Source organism: Salvelinus fontinalis, chromosome 2, assembly GCF_029448725.1.
Source record: "Salvelinus fontinalis isolate EN_2023a chromosome 2, ASM2944872v1, whole genome shotgun sequence".
NCBI classification, from domain to species: Eukaryota; Metazoa; Chordata; class Actinopteri; order Salmoniformes; family Salmonidae; genus Salvelinus; species Salvelinus fontinalis.
In genome coordinates this window covers 95066701-95082433 of record NC_074666.1, presented here as the reverse complement: position 1 = coordinate 95082433, position 15733 = coordinate 95066701, and the positions used below count along the sequence as shown (strand labels likewise).

Below are 15733 nucleotides of genomic sequence, written 5' to 3'. Positions count from 1 at the left end.
TACTTATGATATTTCTGTATTTTATTTTCAATACATTTGATAACATTTCTAAAAACCTGTTTTCACTTTTGTCATTATGTGGTATTGTGATGTCATTATGGAGTATTGTGATGTCATTATGGGGTATTGTGATGTCAGTATGGGGTATTGTGATGTCATTATGGGGTATTGTGATGTCAGTATGGGGTATTGTGATGTCATTATGGGGTATTGTGATGTCAGTATGGGGTATTATGATGTCATTATGGGGTATTGTGATGTCATTATGGGGTATTGTGATGTCATTATGGGGTATTGTGATGTCAGTATGGGGTATTGTGATGTCATTATGGGGTATTATGATGTCATTATGGGGTATTGTGATGTCAGTATGGGGTATTGTGATGTCATTATGGGGTATTGTGATGTCAGTATGGGGTATTATGATGTCATTATGGGGTATTGTGATGTCAGTATGGGGTATTGTGATGTCATTATGGAGTATTGTGATGTCATTATGGAGTATTGTGATGTCATTATGGGGTATTGTGATGTCATTATGGGGTATTGTGATGTCATTATGGGGTACTGTGATGTCATTATGGGGTATTGTGATGTCATTATGGGGTATTGTGATGTCATTATGGGGTATTGTGATGTTATTATGGGGTATTGTGATGTCATTATGGGGTATTGTGATGTCAGTATGGGGTATTGTGATGTTATTATGGGGTATTGTGATGTCATTATGGGGTATTGTGATGTCATTATGGGGTATTGTGATGTCAGTATGGGGTATTGTGATGTCATTATGGGGTATTGTGATGTCATTATGGGGTATTGTGATGTCATTATGGGGTATTGTGATGTCAGTATGGGGTATTATGTGTAGATGGGTGATGAAGGAAAAACAACGATATTCTCCATGTTGAATTCAGGCAGTAACACAACAAAATGGAGAATAAGTCCAGGGGTCTGAATACTTTCTGAAGACACTGGACAACAGATTGATAGTGAGCCATCATGTAGATCTGGGCAGAGCAGAGAGATCCGTAGCCAATCAGAACACAGAACATAGTCTCTGTCTCAGATGCCATACGGTTCCCTAAACGGTACCATACAGGAAACAGGATGTCAATAGATGTGTTTCTGTATCTCTTAGTTCCCAGGTAACGGATCAACGGATTGATCAGTCACAGCTGCCATCTTTCCAACCGTCCCTCCACCTCTCATCCACGCGGGAACAGTCAAACTGCTGCTTCCCCAGCCGAGCGTTGACGTCGTTATGGACGCCACACAGCCACTGGGAGAGGGCGTGGCGACTACTGGCGTCGGGCTGATTGGTCTTCAGCCTGAGGAAACAGGAAGTGATGTCATTAGTAAACACTGTGGTGGAGTCCCTGCCCGACTACATTGCCGACGTCTGCCAGATCTTACAATGCCTGGATAGGTATTTAACATTTCAGCTAATAATAATATAGCAATCTGACGCCCGTCTGCATAGTGGATGACGTGGCATGAAACTCCTGGGTATCTAGTTGGGCAGGAAGTGGACCTGTATCTACTGCCAGTCACCCAGTCACCTGTGACCTTCACCCACTAGAACCAATAATACAACTCTCAACACACATTAACATAACACCTGACCCCTGACCTCATACACCTAACCCCTGACCTCATACACCTAACCCCTGACCTCATACACCTAACCCCTGACCTCATACACCTAACCCCTGACCTTGTCCGCAGGTCCTCAGCACACTCCTCGCAGGGGAAGACCTTAGAGAAGAGGTTGATGAACTGTCCCATGTCTGTCTGCTGTCTGGGGGAGGGCCGGTCTGGGTAGTAAGCTGCCATGGTGTGCAGGAAGGACCAGGTGTTACGCCCTAATTCTTCCCTGTCCAGCGGACACTCCGGCTGCCGCTGGGGCTCCACGTGCTCAGCCTGGGCCGCCTACACACACAAACAGGGATACACAGACAGACACACATTCTGCTTGACTGAGTTGTCTGATGGGCATTACCAAGTCATCGTTACTCAACACGATGAAACATGCAGAGTTAGTAGGCTATCCACACTGACAACATTCAGGTTTACTAATCTAAATTGGTCCCCTACTAGATAATAGTAGAGGCCTGGCCGAGTCATAACAAAGTGACATCATTCAGGTTTACTAATCTAAATAGGTCCTATTTTTGAAATGTTATTTCACCTTTATTATGACTAGATAATAGTAGAGTCGTGGCCAAAAGTTTTGAGAATGACACAAATATTAATTTTCACAAAGTCTGCTGCCTCAGTTTGTATGATGGCAATTTGCATAATCTCCAGAATGTTATGAAGAGTGATCAGATGAATTGCAATTAATTGCAAAGTCCCTCTTTGTCATGCAAATGAGCTGAATCCCCCAAAAAACATGTCCACTGCATTTCAGCCCTGCCGCAAAAGGACCAGCTGACATCATGTCAGTGATTCTCTCGTTAACACAGGTGTGAGTGTTGACGAGGACAAGGCTGGAGATCACTCTGTCATGCTGATTGAGTTCGATTAACAGACTGGAAGCTTCAAAAGGAGGGTGGTGCTTGGAATCATTGTTCTTCCTCTGTCAACCATGGTTACCTGCAAGGAAACACGTGCCGTCATCATTGCTATGCACAAAAAGGGCTTCACAGGCAAGGATATTGCTGCCAGTAAGATTGCACCTAAATCAACCATTTATCGGATCATCAAGAACTTCAAGGAGAGCGGTTCAATTGTTGTGAAGAAGGCTTCAGGGCGCCCCAGAAAGTCCAGCAAGAGCCAGAACCATCTCCTAAAGTTGATTCAGCTGTGTGATCGGGGCACCACCAGTACAGAGCTTGCTCAGGAATGGCAGCAGGCAGGTGTGAGTGCATCTACACGCACAGTGAGGTGAAGACTTTTGGAGGATGGCCTGGTGTCAAGAAGAGCAGCAAAGAAGCCACTTCTCTCCAGGAAAAACATCAGGGACAGACTGATATTCTGCAAAAGGTACAGGGATTGGCCAGGCACAACTCCAACACCATCATTAAATTTGAGAGCACCATTGAGAGCATCCTGACTGGTTGCGTCACTGCCTGGTATGGCAACTGTTCGGCATCCGAACGCAAGGCACTACAGAGGGTAGTGCGTACAGCCCAGTACATTACTGGGGCCAAGCTTCCTGCCATCCAGGACCTCTATACCAGGCAGTGTCAGAGGAAGGCCCTAAAAATTGTCAAAGACTCCAGCCAACCTAGTCATAGACTGTTCTCTCTGCTACCGCACAGCAAGTGGTACCGGAGCACCAAGTCTAGGTCCAAGAGGCTTCTAAACAGCTTCTACCCCCCAGCCATAAGACTCCTGAACATCTAATCAAATGGCTACCCAGACTATTTGCAGTGCCCCCCCACCCTCTCTTTACACCATTGCTACTCTCTGTTGTTATCATCTATGCATAGTCACTTTAATAACTCTACCTACATGTACATATTACCTCAAATAACCGGTGGCCCCGCACATTGACTCTGTATCGGTACACACTGTATATAGTCTCTCTATTGTTATTTTACTGCTGCTCTATCTGTATTTTTTTGAAACTGTACTGTTGATTAAGGGCTCGTAAGTAAGCATTTCACTGTAAGGTCTACACCTGTTGTATCCGGCACATGTGACTAATAACATTTGATAACCATTGATGTCCCAGGAGCAGTAAACACTGGTGAAGTGTAGAATTGTAATACATACATGCAGACACAGCATCATTCAAAGACTGGAGTTTGATACACCTGGTATTGGATACGACTGAAAAAGAATGTCTCACAGAGATTCATACCTGAACCGTATCTTTATTAGCCAAGGTAGAGTACATGATCAGTGAATGTATTCAATGTACAGGCTACAACGTGGGGATCTCATGCTTGGCAATAACTACATGTATATATGACTTGCATCCTTGGCACAATACAGTTCTATTCTACTCAACCCAATCAAAGCTTCATTGATGCCATTCAAAATGTCTTGAAGTCAATACAACCGGCTATGATAGCGGAGGTTCATAGCTAGCTAGCTAATAGTGTCATGTAAACAGTCATTTTCTGCGATTCCTTTGGGATTAGTGATTAACTGGTGGAAGGAATTAACAACTCCTGTTCTGAACTAATATTTACACCAAACGTTTTAGGGCCCATACACAGATCGGCTAAATGGCTAGCTACACATCCATAGGCATACAGGTATTTTTATCCTCCAATGCACAATAAGCAAGAGTTAGCTAGCTACATTACTTCAGGTGCATTGCATGACAAATATCAGCAAGGCATGCTTACACAATTGTACATTACATTTAGCAGTAAATGCTTTAGCTAGTTCAATTCTTTACATCCACTGTATCACAAGGCGACAGCCTGGTTTGATGGTTCTCAGGAGTCCCTAAAAACATTAATCACGAACTACAATTTCATAGCCATGTAAAAACGCCCATAAAGCTAGCTAGCTAAATAGTGATTTTGGTAAATGAACTTTATGAAGTTGGGAAACGCTTAACTCTCCGCTCCTCGCCGCTTGCCGTCCTATGAAAAGGAACGGGACGCGGTGTTTCACCGCGCGGGGCCGCCCACGGTGCAACCGGCCATCATTCACTTCAAAAGACAAAACACAGCGATTTATCTCACGTCTACGCGAAGCAATGCTGCTAAAGTCAGCTGATAAATTGCTTGAAAATAGACAGTTTGTGCATTGTTACGTCTGGAATTGTGACATGTATAGTTTAAAAAAATGGTACATTTAGTGTTGATGAGTTTATCTGTACCAATAATACATATTAGAAAACAATACCTTTGTTGATTTCGAGAACACAGGCATTTATACCCCAGGCAGGCGGCTGGGAAAGTCCAGGAACTCCGTTCAAGAGAGACCAGCTAAATCATTTATTAACATGCCAGAGTGTATTAGCTACACCTTTCCTCACGTTCATGAGCTAATATATAACAGGAGGCGGTGCCGTGGCTCCCGTATCCGTAGGACATATGGCGAGTCAAAATGAACACGCAACAATCATTCACAAGGGGCAACATAGCGAACATAACAAACACAACGGTTTACTATGGATTGTCATTATAATTAATGAACATACGCGACGCAGTGTATGTGAATTGACTTTTTCTATTCCTGCGCGCAAAATTGGACGTCATTGACGGCTTCTTTTCTGTGTGATTTTGAGCTTAACTGCGTGGCTGCTGCCTGTGAACCCAGCTCACCTGTGGCGCTACTGCTGGGATCTGTGGCGTTTTCTGGACCTTCATCCATGACTTGAAGTCGGTACAAGCCCTGCACGGCTTTTTCTTCGGTTCTCCGGTCTGCTCCGGGTCCTTACCGGGGCTGTCCTCCGGGGGTCTGCCGGTTATGATGGGGAACCCCTGGATGCCCGCGGTGGATGATCCTCCGGTGGACGCGGCCATGTCCGTTGTGTTACCGTGGGAAGGATCTGTCATCGGACCAGAACCCGCGGCTGATGAAAGCTTCCGTTATAACGCTTTATAACTCCTCCTCCATGTGTTATATATATGACACCCGGCCTCTATGTTCACCAACTACACATGTTATTAATTGAATTAACTCTAAACATGTAGGGCAGTAAGTCCACTCGAACAGTGTTCCGTAAACTATTTGAGAATTGACTAGGAACTATTTATCCAGGTAGTTAACGTTAGATGTTTTGTTCCCCACCGGAGTGAAAAGAGAACGGAACCCTCCAGTTCCGGTTTGTGATGTCATTTTTCTATGCATGCAGTTGAGTCGAACACATTTAAAGTGTATTTTTCATTGATAAAACTACCGGCGGATCAGTTTTGTGTTTGTATGTTAACTTCTTTGTTTATAGTTAAATCTGTAGTTTTCATTTGATTGACCAATTATTGTTGCGGTCTTCTCACTAGTTGGCTAACACGGGAAGCTAACGCTAGTTAGCGAGCTTGCTAGGCTATTGTGCAGTAGCAGTGTTGACACGTTTCAGGCACAGGAGGTTGGTGGCACGTTAATTCGGGAGGATGGACTCGTGGTAATGGCTGGAGTGGAATGGTATCAAACACGTGGTTTCCAGTCGCTCCGTTCCAACCACTATTATGAGCCGTCCTCCACCCAGCAGCCCCCAGTGGTTCCAGTCTGATGTGTGTCTCTCCAGGCAGTAACCAGTCTGGTGTCTGTCTCTCCAGGCAGTAACCAGTCTGATGTCTGTCTCTCTCCAGGCAGTAACCAGTCTGATGTGTGTCTCTCCAGGCAGTAACCAGTCTGATGTGTCTGTCTCTCTCCAGGCAGTAACCAGTCTGATGTGTGTGTCTGTCTCTCTCCAGGCAGTAACCAGTCTGATGTGTCTGTCTCTCTCCAGACAGTAACCAGTCTGATGTGTGTGTCTGTCTCTCTCCAGGCAGTAACCAGTCTGATGTGTGTGTCTGTCTCTCTCCAGGCAGTAACCAGTCTGATGTGTGTGTCTGTCTCTCTCCAGGCAGTAACCAGTCTGATGTGTCTGTCTCTCTCCAGACAGTAACCAGTCTGTTGTGTGTGTCTGTCTCTCTCCAGACAGTAACCAGTCTGTTGTGTGTGTCTGTCTCTCTCCAGGCAGTAACCAGTCTGATGTAGTGTGTCTGTCTCTCTCCAGACAGTAACCAGTCTGATGTAGTGTGTCTGTCTCTCTCCAGACAGTAACCAGTCTGATGTAGTGTGTCTGTGTCTCTCCAGGCAGTAACCAGTCTGTTGTGTGTGTCTGTCTCTCTCCAGGCAGTAACCAGTCTGATGTAGTGTGTTTGTCTCTCTCCAGACAGTAACCAGTCTGTTGTGTGTGTCTGTCTCTCTCCAGGCAGTAACCAGTCTGATGTGTGTGTCTGTCTCTCTCCAGGCAGTAACCAGTCTGATGTGTGTGTCTGTCTCTCTCCAGGCAGTAACCAGTCTGATGTGTCTGTCTCTCTCCAGACAGTAACCAGTCTGTTGTAGTGTGTCTGTCTCTCTCCAGGCAGTAACCAGTCTGATGTGTGTGTCTGTCTCTCTCCAGGCAGTAACCAGTCTGTGTGTGTCTGTCTCTCTCCAGGCAGTAACCAGTCTGATGTAGTGTGTCTGTCTCTCTCCAGACAGTAACCAGTCTGATGTAGTGTGTCTGTCTCTCTCCAGGCAGTAACCAGTCTGATGTGTGTGTCTGTCTCTCTCCAGGCAGTAACCAGTCTGTGTGTGTCTGTCTCTCTCCAGGCAGTAACCAGTCTGTGTGTGTCTGTCTCTCTCCAGACAGTAACCAGTCTGTTGTGTGTGTCTGTCTCTCTCCAGACAGTAACCAGTCTGTTGTGTGTGTCTGTCTCTCTCCAGGCAGTAACCAGTCTGATGTAGTGTGTTTGTCTCTCTCCAGGCAGTAACCAGTCTGATGTGTGTGTCTGTCTCTCTCCAGGCTGTAACCAGTCTGATGTCTGTCTCTCTCCAGGCAGTAACCAGTCTGTTGTGTGTGTCTGTCTCTCTCCAGGCAGTAACCAGTCTGATGTCTGTCTCTCTCCAGGCAGTAACCAGTCTGATGTAGTGTGTCTGTCTCTCTCCAGACAGTAACCAGTCTGATGTAGTGTGTCTGTCTCTCTCCAGGCAGTAACCAGTCTGATGTGTGTGTCTGTCTCTCTCCAGGCAGTAACCAGTCTGATGTGTGTCTCTCTCCAGGCAGTAACCAGTCTGATGTAGTGTGTCTCTATCCAGGCAGTAACCAGTCTGATGTAGTGTGTCTCTATCCAGGCAGTAACCAGTCTGATGTAGTGTGTCTCTATCCAGGCAGTAACCAGTCTGATGTAGTGTGTCTGTCTCTCTCCAGACAGTAACCAGTCTGATGTCTGTCTCTCCAGGCAGTAACCAGTCTGATGTGTGTGTCTCTCCAGGCAGTAACCAGTCTGATGTGTGTGTCTGTCTCTCTCCAGGCAGTAACCAGTCTGATGTAGTGTGTCTGTCTCTCTCCAGACAGTAACCAGTCTGATGTGTCTGTCTCTCTCCAGGCAGTAACCAGTCTGATGTAGTGTGTCTGTCTCTCTCCAGACAGTAACCAGTCTGATGTAGTGTGTCTGTCTCTCTCCAGGCAGTAACCAGTCTGATGTAGTGTGTCTGTCTCTCTCCAGACAGTAACCAGTCTGATGTAGTGTGTCTGTCTCTCTCCAGGCAGTAACCAGTCTGATGTGTGTGTCTGTCTCTCTCCAGACAGTAACCAGTCTGATGTAGTGTGTCTCTATCCAGGCAGTAACCAGTCTGATGTAGTGTGTCTCTATCCAGGCAGTAACCAGTCTGATGTAGTGTGTCTCTATCCAGGCAGTAACCAGTCTGATGTAGTGTGTCTGTCTGTCTCCAGACAGTAACCAGTCTGATGTCTGTCTCTCTCCAGGCAGTAACCAGTCTGATGTAGTGTGTCTGTCTGTCTCCAGACAGTAACCAGTCTGATGTGTGTCTCTCCAGGCAGTAACCAGTCTGATGTGTGTGTCTCTCCAGGCAGTAACCAGACTGATGTAGTGTGTCTGTCTCTCTCCAGACAGTAACCAGTCTGATGTGTGTGTCTGTCTCTCTCCAGGCAGTAACCAGTCTGATGTGTGTGTCTGTCTCTCTCCAGGCAGTAACCAGTCTGATGTGTGTGTCTGTCTCTCTCCAGGCAGTAACCAGTCTGATGTAGTGTGTCTGTCTCTCTCCAGACAGTAACCAGTCTGATGTGTCTGTCTCTCTCCAGACAGTAACCAGTCTGATGTAGTGTGTCTGTCTCTCTCCAGACAGTAACCAGTCTGATGTGTCTGTCTCTCTCCAGGCAGTAACCAGTCTGATGTGTGTCTCTCCAGGCAGTAACCAGTCTGATGTGTCTGTCTCTCTCCAGGCAGTAACCAGTCTGATGTGTCTGTCTCTCTCCAGACAGTAACCAGTCTGATGTATGTGTCTGTCTCTCTCCAGGCAGTAACCAGTCTGATGTCTGTCTCTCTCCAGACAGTAACCAGTCTGATGTAGTGTGTCTGTCTCTCTCCAGGCAGTAACCAGTCTGATGTGTGTGTCTGTCTCTCTCCAGGCAGTAACCAGTCTGATGTAGTGTGTCTGTCTCTCTCCAGGCAGTAACCAGTCTGATGTGTGTGTCTGTCTCTCTCCAGGCAGTAACCAGTCTGATGTGTGTGTCTGTCTCTCTCCAGGCAGTAACCAGTCTGATGTGTGTCTCTCCAGGCAGTAACCAGTCTGATGTAGTGTGTCTGTCTCTCTCCAGGCAGTAACCAGTCTGATGTGTGTGTCTGTCTCTCTCCAGGCAGTAACCAGTCTGATGTAGTGTGTCTGTCTCTCTCCAGACAGTAACCAGTCTGATGTGTCTCTCTCCAGGCAGTAACCAGTCTGATGTATGTGTCTGTCTCTCTCCAGGCAGTAACCAGTCTGATGTAGTGTGTCTGTCTCTCTCCAGGCAGTAACCAGTCTGATGTCTGTCTCTCTCCAGGCAGTAACCAGTCTGATGTAGTGTGTCTGTCTCTCTCCAGGCAGTAACCAGTCTGATGTGTCTGTCTCTCTCCAGGCAGTAACCAGTCTGATGTGTGTGTCTGTCCAGGCAGTAACCAGTCTGATGTGTGTGTCTGTCCAGGCAGTAACCAGTCTGATGTGTGTGTCTGTCCAGGCAGTAACCAGTCTGATGTGTGTGTCTGTCCAGGCAGTAACCAGTCTGATGTAGTGTGTCTGTCTCTCTCCAGGCAGTAACCAGTCTGATGTAGTGTGTCTGTCTCTCTCCAGGCAGTAACCAGTCTGATGTGTGTCTCTCTCCAGGCAGTAACCAGTCTGATGTGTGTGTCTGTCCAGGCAGTAACCAGTCTGATGTGTGTCTCTGTCCAGGCAGTAACCAGTCTGATGTGTGTCTCTCTCCAGGCAGTAACCAGTCTGATGTGTGTCTCTCTCCAGGCAGTAACCAGTCTGATGTGTGTCTCTCTCCAGGCAGTAACCAGTCTGATGTCTGTCTCTCTCCAGGCAGTAACCAGTCTGATGTGTGTCTCTCTCCAGGCAGTAACCAGTCTGATGTGTGTCTCTCTCCAGGCAGTAACCAGTCTGATGTGTGTGTCTGTCTCTCTCCAGGCAGTAACCAGTCTGATGTAGTGTGTCTGTCTCTCTCCAGGCAGTAACCAGTCTGATGTAGTGTGTCTGTCTCTCTCCAGACAGTAACCAGTCTGATGTGTCTCTCTCCAGGCAGTAACCAGTCTGATGTCTGTCTCTCTCCAGGCAGTAACCAGTCTGATGTAGTGTGTCTGTCTCTCTCCAGGCAGTAACCAGTCTGATGTGTGTGTCTGTCTCTCTCCAGGCAGTAACCAGTCTGATGTGTGTCTCTCTCCAGGCAGTAACCAGTCTGATATGTGTCTCTCTCCAGGCAGTAACCAGTCTGATGTGTGTCTCTCTCCAGGCAGTAACCAGTCTGATGTGTGTCTCTCTCCAGGCAGTAACCAGTCTGATGTGTGTGTCTGTCTCTCTCCAGGCAGTAACCAGTCTGATGTGTGTGTCTGTCTCTCTCCAGGCAGTAACCAGTCTGATGTGTGTGTCTGTCTCTCTCCAGGCAGTAACCAGTCTGATGTGTGTGTCTGTCTCTCTCCAGGCAGTAACCAGTCTGATGTCTGTCTCTCTCCAGGCAGTAACCAGTCTGATGTAGTGTGTCTGTCTCTCTCCAGACAGTAACCAGTCTGATGTAGTGTGTCTGTCTCTCTCCAGACAGTAACCAGTCTGATGTAGTGTGTCTGTCTCTCTCCAGACAGTAACCAGTCTGATGTGTCTGTCTCTCTCCAGACAGTAACCAGTCTGATGTGTGTCTCTCTCCAGGCAGTAACCAGTCTGATGTGTGTCTCTCTTCAGGCAGTAACCAGACTAGAAGTGTAACCTGCCCGCCGCGACAACATGGGTATCCTGGAGAAGATAGGAGAGATAGAGAGAGAGATCTCTCGAACACAGAAAAACAAAGGTAAGACAGAGAGGTGTGCTGAGAGTGGCCGGCTGGTTAGCTAGCCAGTTACTCTGTCAGTCACTCCATCTCTACTGGGGTCTGTCTACCCAGGACATTTATATCAACTTATGTCACAGTGAGAGTCTCTACTCTTCCTGGGGTTTATTATGGATCCCCATAGCAGCTACTCTTCCTGGGGTTTATTATGGATCCCCATAGCAGCTACTCTTCCTGGGGTTTATTATGGATCCCCATAGCAGCTACACTTCCTGGGGTTTATTATGGATCCCCATAGCAGCTACACTTCCTGGGGTTTATTATGGATCCCCATTAGCAGCTACACTTCCTGGGGTTTATTATGGATCCCCATAGCAGCTACACTTCCTGGGGTTTATTATGGATCCCCATAGCAGCTACTCTTCCTGGGGTTTATTATGGGTCCCCATTAGCAGCTACTCTTCCTGGGGTTTATTATGGATCCCCATTAGCAGCTACTCTTCCTGGGGTTTATTATGGATCCCCATTAGCAGCTACTCTTCCTGGGGTTTATTATGGATCCCCATAGCAGCTACTCTTCCTGTGGTTTATTATGGATCCCCATAGCAGCTACTCTTCCTGTGGTTTATTATGGATCCCCATTAGCTCAGCTACTCTTCCTGGGGTTTATTATGGATCCCCATAGCAGCTACTCTTCCTGGGGTTTATTATGGATCCCCATTAGCAGCTACTCTTCCTGTGGTTTATTATGGATCCCCATAGCAGCTACTCTTCCTGTGGTTTATTATGGATCCCCATTAGCTCAGCTACTCTTCCTGGGGTTTATTATGGATCCCCATAGCAGCTACTCTTCCTGGGGTTTATTATGGATCCCCATAGCAGCTACACTTCCTGGGGTTTATTATGGGTCCCCATTAGCAGCTACTCTTCCTGGGGTTTATTATGGATCCCCATAGCAGCTACTCTTCCTGGGGTTTATTATGGATCCCCATAGCAGCTACTCTTCCTGGGGTTTATTATGGATCCCCATAGCAGCTACTCTTCCTGGGGTTTATTATGGATCCCCATTAGCAGCTACTCTTCCTGGGGTTTATTATGGATCCCCATAGCAGCTACTCTTCCTGGGGTTTATTATGGATCCCCATTAGCAGCTACTCTTCCTGGGGTTTATTATGGATCCCCATAGCAGCTACTCTTCCTGGGGTTTATTATGGATCCCCATTAGCAGCTACTCTTCCTGGGGTTTATTATGGATCCCCATAGCAGCTACTCTTCCTGGGGTTTATTATGGATCCCCATTAGCAGCTACACTTCCTGGGGGTATTATGGATCCCCATTAGCAGCTACACTTCCTGGGGTTTATTATGGATCCCCATAGCAGCTACTCTTCCTGGGGTTTATTATGGATCCCCATTAGCAGCTACTCTTCCTGGGGTTTATTATGGATCCCCATAGCAGCTACACTTCCTGGGGTTTATTATGGATCCCCATAGCAGCTACTCTTCCTGGGGTTTATTATGGATCCCCATAGCAGCTACACTTCCTGGGGTTTATTATGGATCCCCATTAGCTCAGCTACTCTTCCTGGGGTTTATTATGGATCCCCATTAGCAGCTACTCTTCCTGGGGTTTATTATGGATCCCCATAGCAGCTACTCTTCCTGGGGTTTATTATGGATCCCCATAGCAGCTACACTTCCTGGGGTTTATTATGGATCCCCATAGCAGCTACTCTTCCTGGGGTTTATTATGGATCCCCATAGCAGCTACTCTTCCTGGGGTTTATTATGGATCCCCATAGCAGCTACACTTCCTGGGGTTTATTATGGATCCCCATTAGCAGCTACTCTTCCTGGGGTTTATTATGGATCCCCATTAGCAGCTACTCTTCCTGGGGTTTATTATGGATCCCCATAGCAGCTACTCTTCCTGGGGTTTATTATGGATCCCCATTAGCAGCTACTCTTCCTGGGGTTTATTATGGATCCCCATAGCAGCTACTCTTCCTGGGGTTTATTATGGATAGCAGCTACTCTTCCTGGGGTTTATTATGGATCCCCATAGCAGCTACTCTTCCTGGGGTTTATTATGGATCCCCATAGCAGCTACTCTTCCTGGGGTTTATTATGGATCCCCATAGCAGCTACTCTTCCTGGGGTTTATTAAGGATCCCCATAGCAGCTACACTTCCTGGGGTTTATTATGGATAGCAGCTACTCTTCCTGGGGTTTATTATGGATCCCCATAGCAGCTACTCTTCCTGGGGTTTATTATGGATCCCCATTAGCTCAGCTACACTTCCTGGGGTTTATTATGGATCCCCATAGCAGCTACTCTTCCTGGGGTTTATTATGGATCCCCATAGCAGCTACTCTTCCTGGGGTTTATTATGGATCCCCATAGCAGCTACACTTCCTGGGGTTTATTATGGATCCCCATAGCAGCTACTCTTCCTGGGGTTTATTATGGATCCCCATAGCAGCTACTCTTCCTGGGGTTTATTATGGATCCCCGTAGCAGCTACTCTTCCTGGGGTTTATTATGGATCCCCGTAGCAGCTACTCTTCCTGGGGTTTATTATGGATCCCCATAGCAGCTACTCTTCCTGGGGTTTATTATGGATCCCCATTAGCAGCTACTCTTCCTGGGGTTTATTATGGATCCCCATAGCAGCTACTCTTCCTGGGGTTTATTATGGATAGCAGCTACTCTTCCTGGGGTTTATTATGGATCCCCATAGCAGCTACTCTTCCTGGGGTTTATTATGGATCCCCGTAGCAGCTACTCTTCCTGGGGTTTATTATGGATCCCCATTAGCAGCTACTCTTCCTGGGGTTTATTATGGATCCCCATTAGCAGCTACTCTTCCTGGGGTTTATTATGGATCCCCATAGCAGCTACTCTTCCTGGGGTTTATTATGGATCCCCATTAGCAGCTACTCTTCCTGGGGTTTATTATGGATCCCCATTAGCAGCTACTCTTCCTGGGGTTTATTATGGATCCCCATAGCAGCTACTCTTCCTGGGGTTTATTATGGATCCCCATAGCAGCTACACTTCCTGGGGTTTATTATGAATCCATATAGCAGCTACACTTCCTGTGGTTTATTATGGATCCCCGTTAGCTCAGCTACTCTTCCTGTGGTTTATTATGGATCCCCATAGCAGCTACTCTTCCTGGGGTTTATTATGGATCCCCATTAGCAGCTACTCTTCCTGGGGTTTATTATGGATCCCCATAGCAGCTACTCTTCCTGGGGTTTATTATGGATCCCCATTAGCAGCTACTCTTCCTGGGGTTTATTATGGATCCCCATAGCAGCTACTCTTCCTGGGGTTTATTATGGATCCCCATTAGCAGCTACTCTTCCTGGGGTTTATTATGGATCCCCATAGCAGCTACTCTTCCTGGGGTTTATTATGGATCCCCATAGCAGCTACACTTCCTGAGGTTTATTATGGATCCCCATAGCAGCTACACTTCCTGGGGTTTATTATGGATCCCCATAGCAGCTACACTTCCTGAGGTTTATTATGGATCCCCATAGCAGCTACACTTCCTGGGGTTTATTATGGATCCCCATAGCAGCTACACTTCCTGGGGTTTATTATGGATCCCCATAGCAGCTACACTTCCTGGGGTTTATTATGGATCCCCATTAGCAGCTACTCTTCCTGGGGTTTATTATGGATCCCCATAGCAGCTACTCTTCCTGGGGTTTATTATGGATCCCCATTAGCAGCTACTCTTCCTGGGGTTTATTATGGATCCCCATAGCAGCTACTCTTCCTGGGGTTTATTTTGGATCCCCATAGCAGCTACACTTCCTGGGGTTTATTATGGATCCCCATTAGCAGCTACTCTTCCTGGGGTTTATTATGGATCCCCATAGCAGCTACTCTTCCTGGGGTTTATTATGGATCCCCATAGCAGCTACACTTCCTGGGGTTTATTATGGATCCCCATTAGCAGCTACTCTTCCTGGGGTTTATTATGGATCCCCATTAGCAGCTACTCTTCCTGGGGTTTATTATGGATCCCCATAGCAGCTACTCTTCCTGGGGTTTATTATGGATCCCCATTAGCAGCTACTCTTCCTGGGGTTTATTATGGATCCCCATAGCAGCTACTCTTCCTGGGGTTTATTATGGATAGCAGCTACTCTTCCTGGGGTTTATTATGGATCCCCATAGCAGCTACTCTTCCTGGGGTTTATTATGGATCCCCATAGCAGCTACTCTTCCTGGGGTTTATTATGGATCCCCATAGCAGCTACTCTTCCTGGGGTTTATTAAGGATCCCCATAGCAGCTACACTTCCTGGGGTTTATTATGGATAGCAGCTACTCTTCCTGGGGTTTATTATGGATCCCCATAGCAGCTACTCTTCCTGGGGTTTATTATGGATCCCCATAGCAGCTACTCTTCCTGGGGTTTATTATGGATCCCCATAGCAGCTACTCTTCCTGGGGTTTATTAAGGATCCCCATAGCAGCTACACTTCCTGGGGTTTATTATGGATAGCAGCTACTCTTCCTGGGGTTTATTATGGATCCCCATAGCAGCTACTCTTCCTGGGGTTTATTATGGATCCCCATTAGCTCAGCTACACTTCCTGGGGTTTATTATGGATCCCCATAGCAGCTACTCTTCCTGGGGTTTATTATGGATCCCCATAGCAGCTACTCTTCCTGGGGTTTATTATGGATCCCCATAGCAGCTACACTTCCTGGGGTTTATTATGGATCCCCATAGCAGCTACTCTTCCTGGGGTTTATTATGGATCCCCGTAGCAGCTACTCTTCCTGGGGTTTATTA

The 15733-nt window shown here is 46.9% G+C and overlaps 2 protein-coding genes across 6 annotated transcripts in view; one reads left to right on the top strand and one right to left on the bottom strand.

Annotated features, from left to right (window-relative positions):
* On the bottom strand, window positions 1-5643 carry LOC129832296 (FAD-linked sulfhydryl oxidase ALR-like). Of its 3 annotated transcripts, none has more exons than XM_055896248.1 (3): window positions 5235-5640; window positions 1697-1932; window positions 1-1331 (listed from the first exon to the last, which is right to left on the bottom strand). In XM_055896248.1, exons 1-3 carry the CDS (start codon window positions 5466-5468, stop codon window positions 1169-1171), a joined length of 633 nt encoding a protein of 210 aa, XP_055752223.1. In that variant the 5' UTR covers window positions 5469-5640; the 3' UTR covers window positions 1-1168. The 3 variants fall into 3 exon arrangements, with proteins under 3 accessions (XP_055752223.1, XP_055752233.1, XP_055752242.1); XM_055896258.1 differs by having other exon boundaries at window positions 1718-1932; window positions 5235-5636; XM_055896267.1 differs by lacking the exon at window positions 1-1331 and adding an exon at window positions 1354-1621 and having other exon boundaries at window positions 1685-1932; window positions 5235-5643.
* Window positions 5644-5652: 9 nt separating this feature from the next.
* Window positions 5653-15733, top strand: part of LOC129832272 (developmentally-regulated GTP-binding protein 2) — a 96188-nt gene continuing 86107 nt past the window's right edge. The window contains exons 1-2 of one of the 3 annotated variants that reach the window (XM_055896217.1): window positions 5653-5737; window positions 10831-10936. In XM_055896217.1, coding sequence (XP_055752192.1) covers window positions 10873-10936 — 64 coding nt within the window. In that variant the 5' untranslated portion in view covers window positions 5653-5737; window positions 10831-10872. Of the gene's footprint in view, window positions 5834-10830; window positions 10937-15733 lie in introns of all 3 variants that reach the window. The other 2 variants (XM_055896225.1, XM_055896207.1) reach the window with 2 other exon arrangements.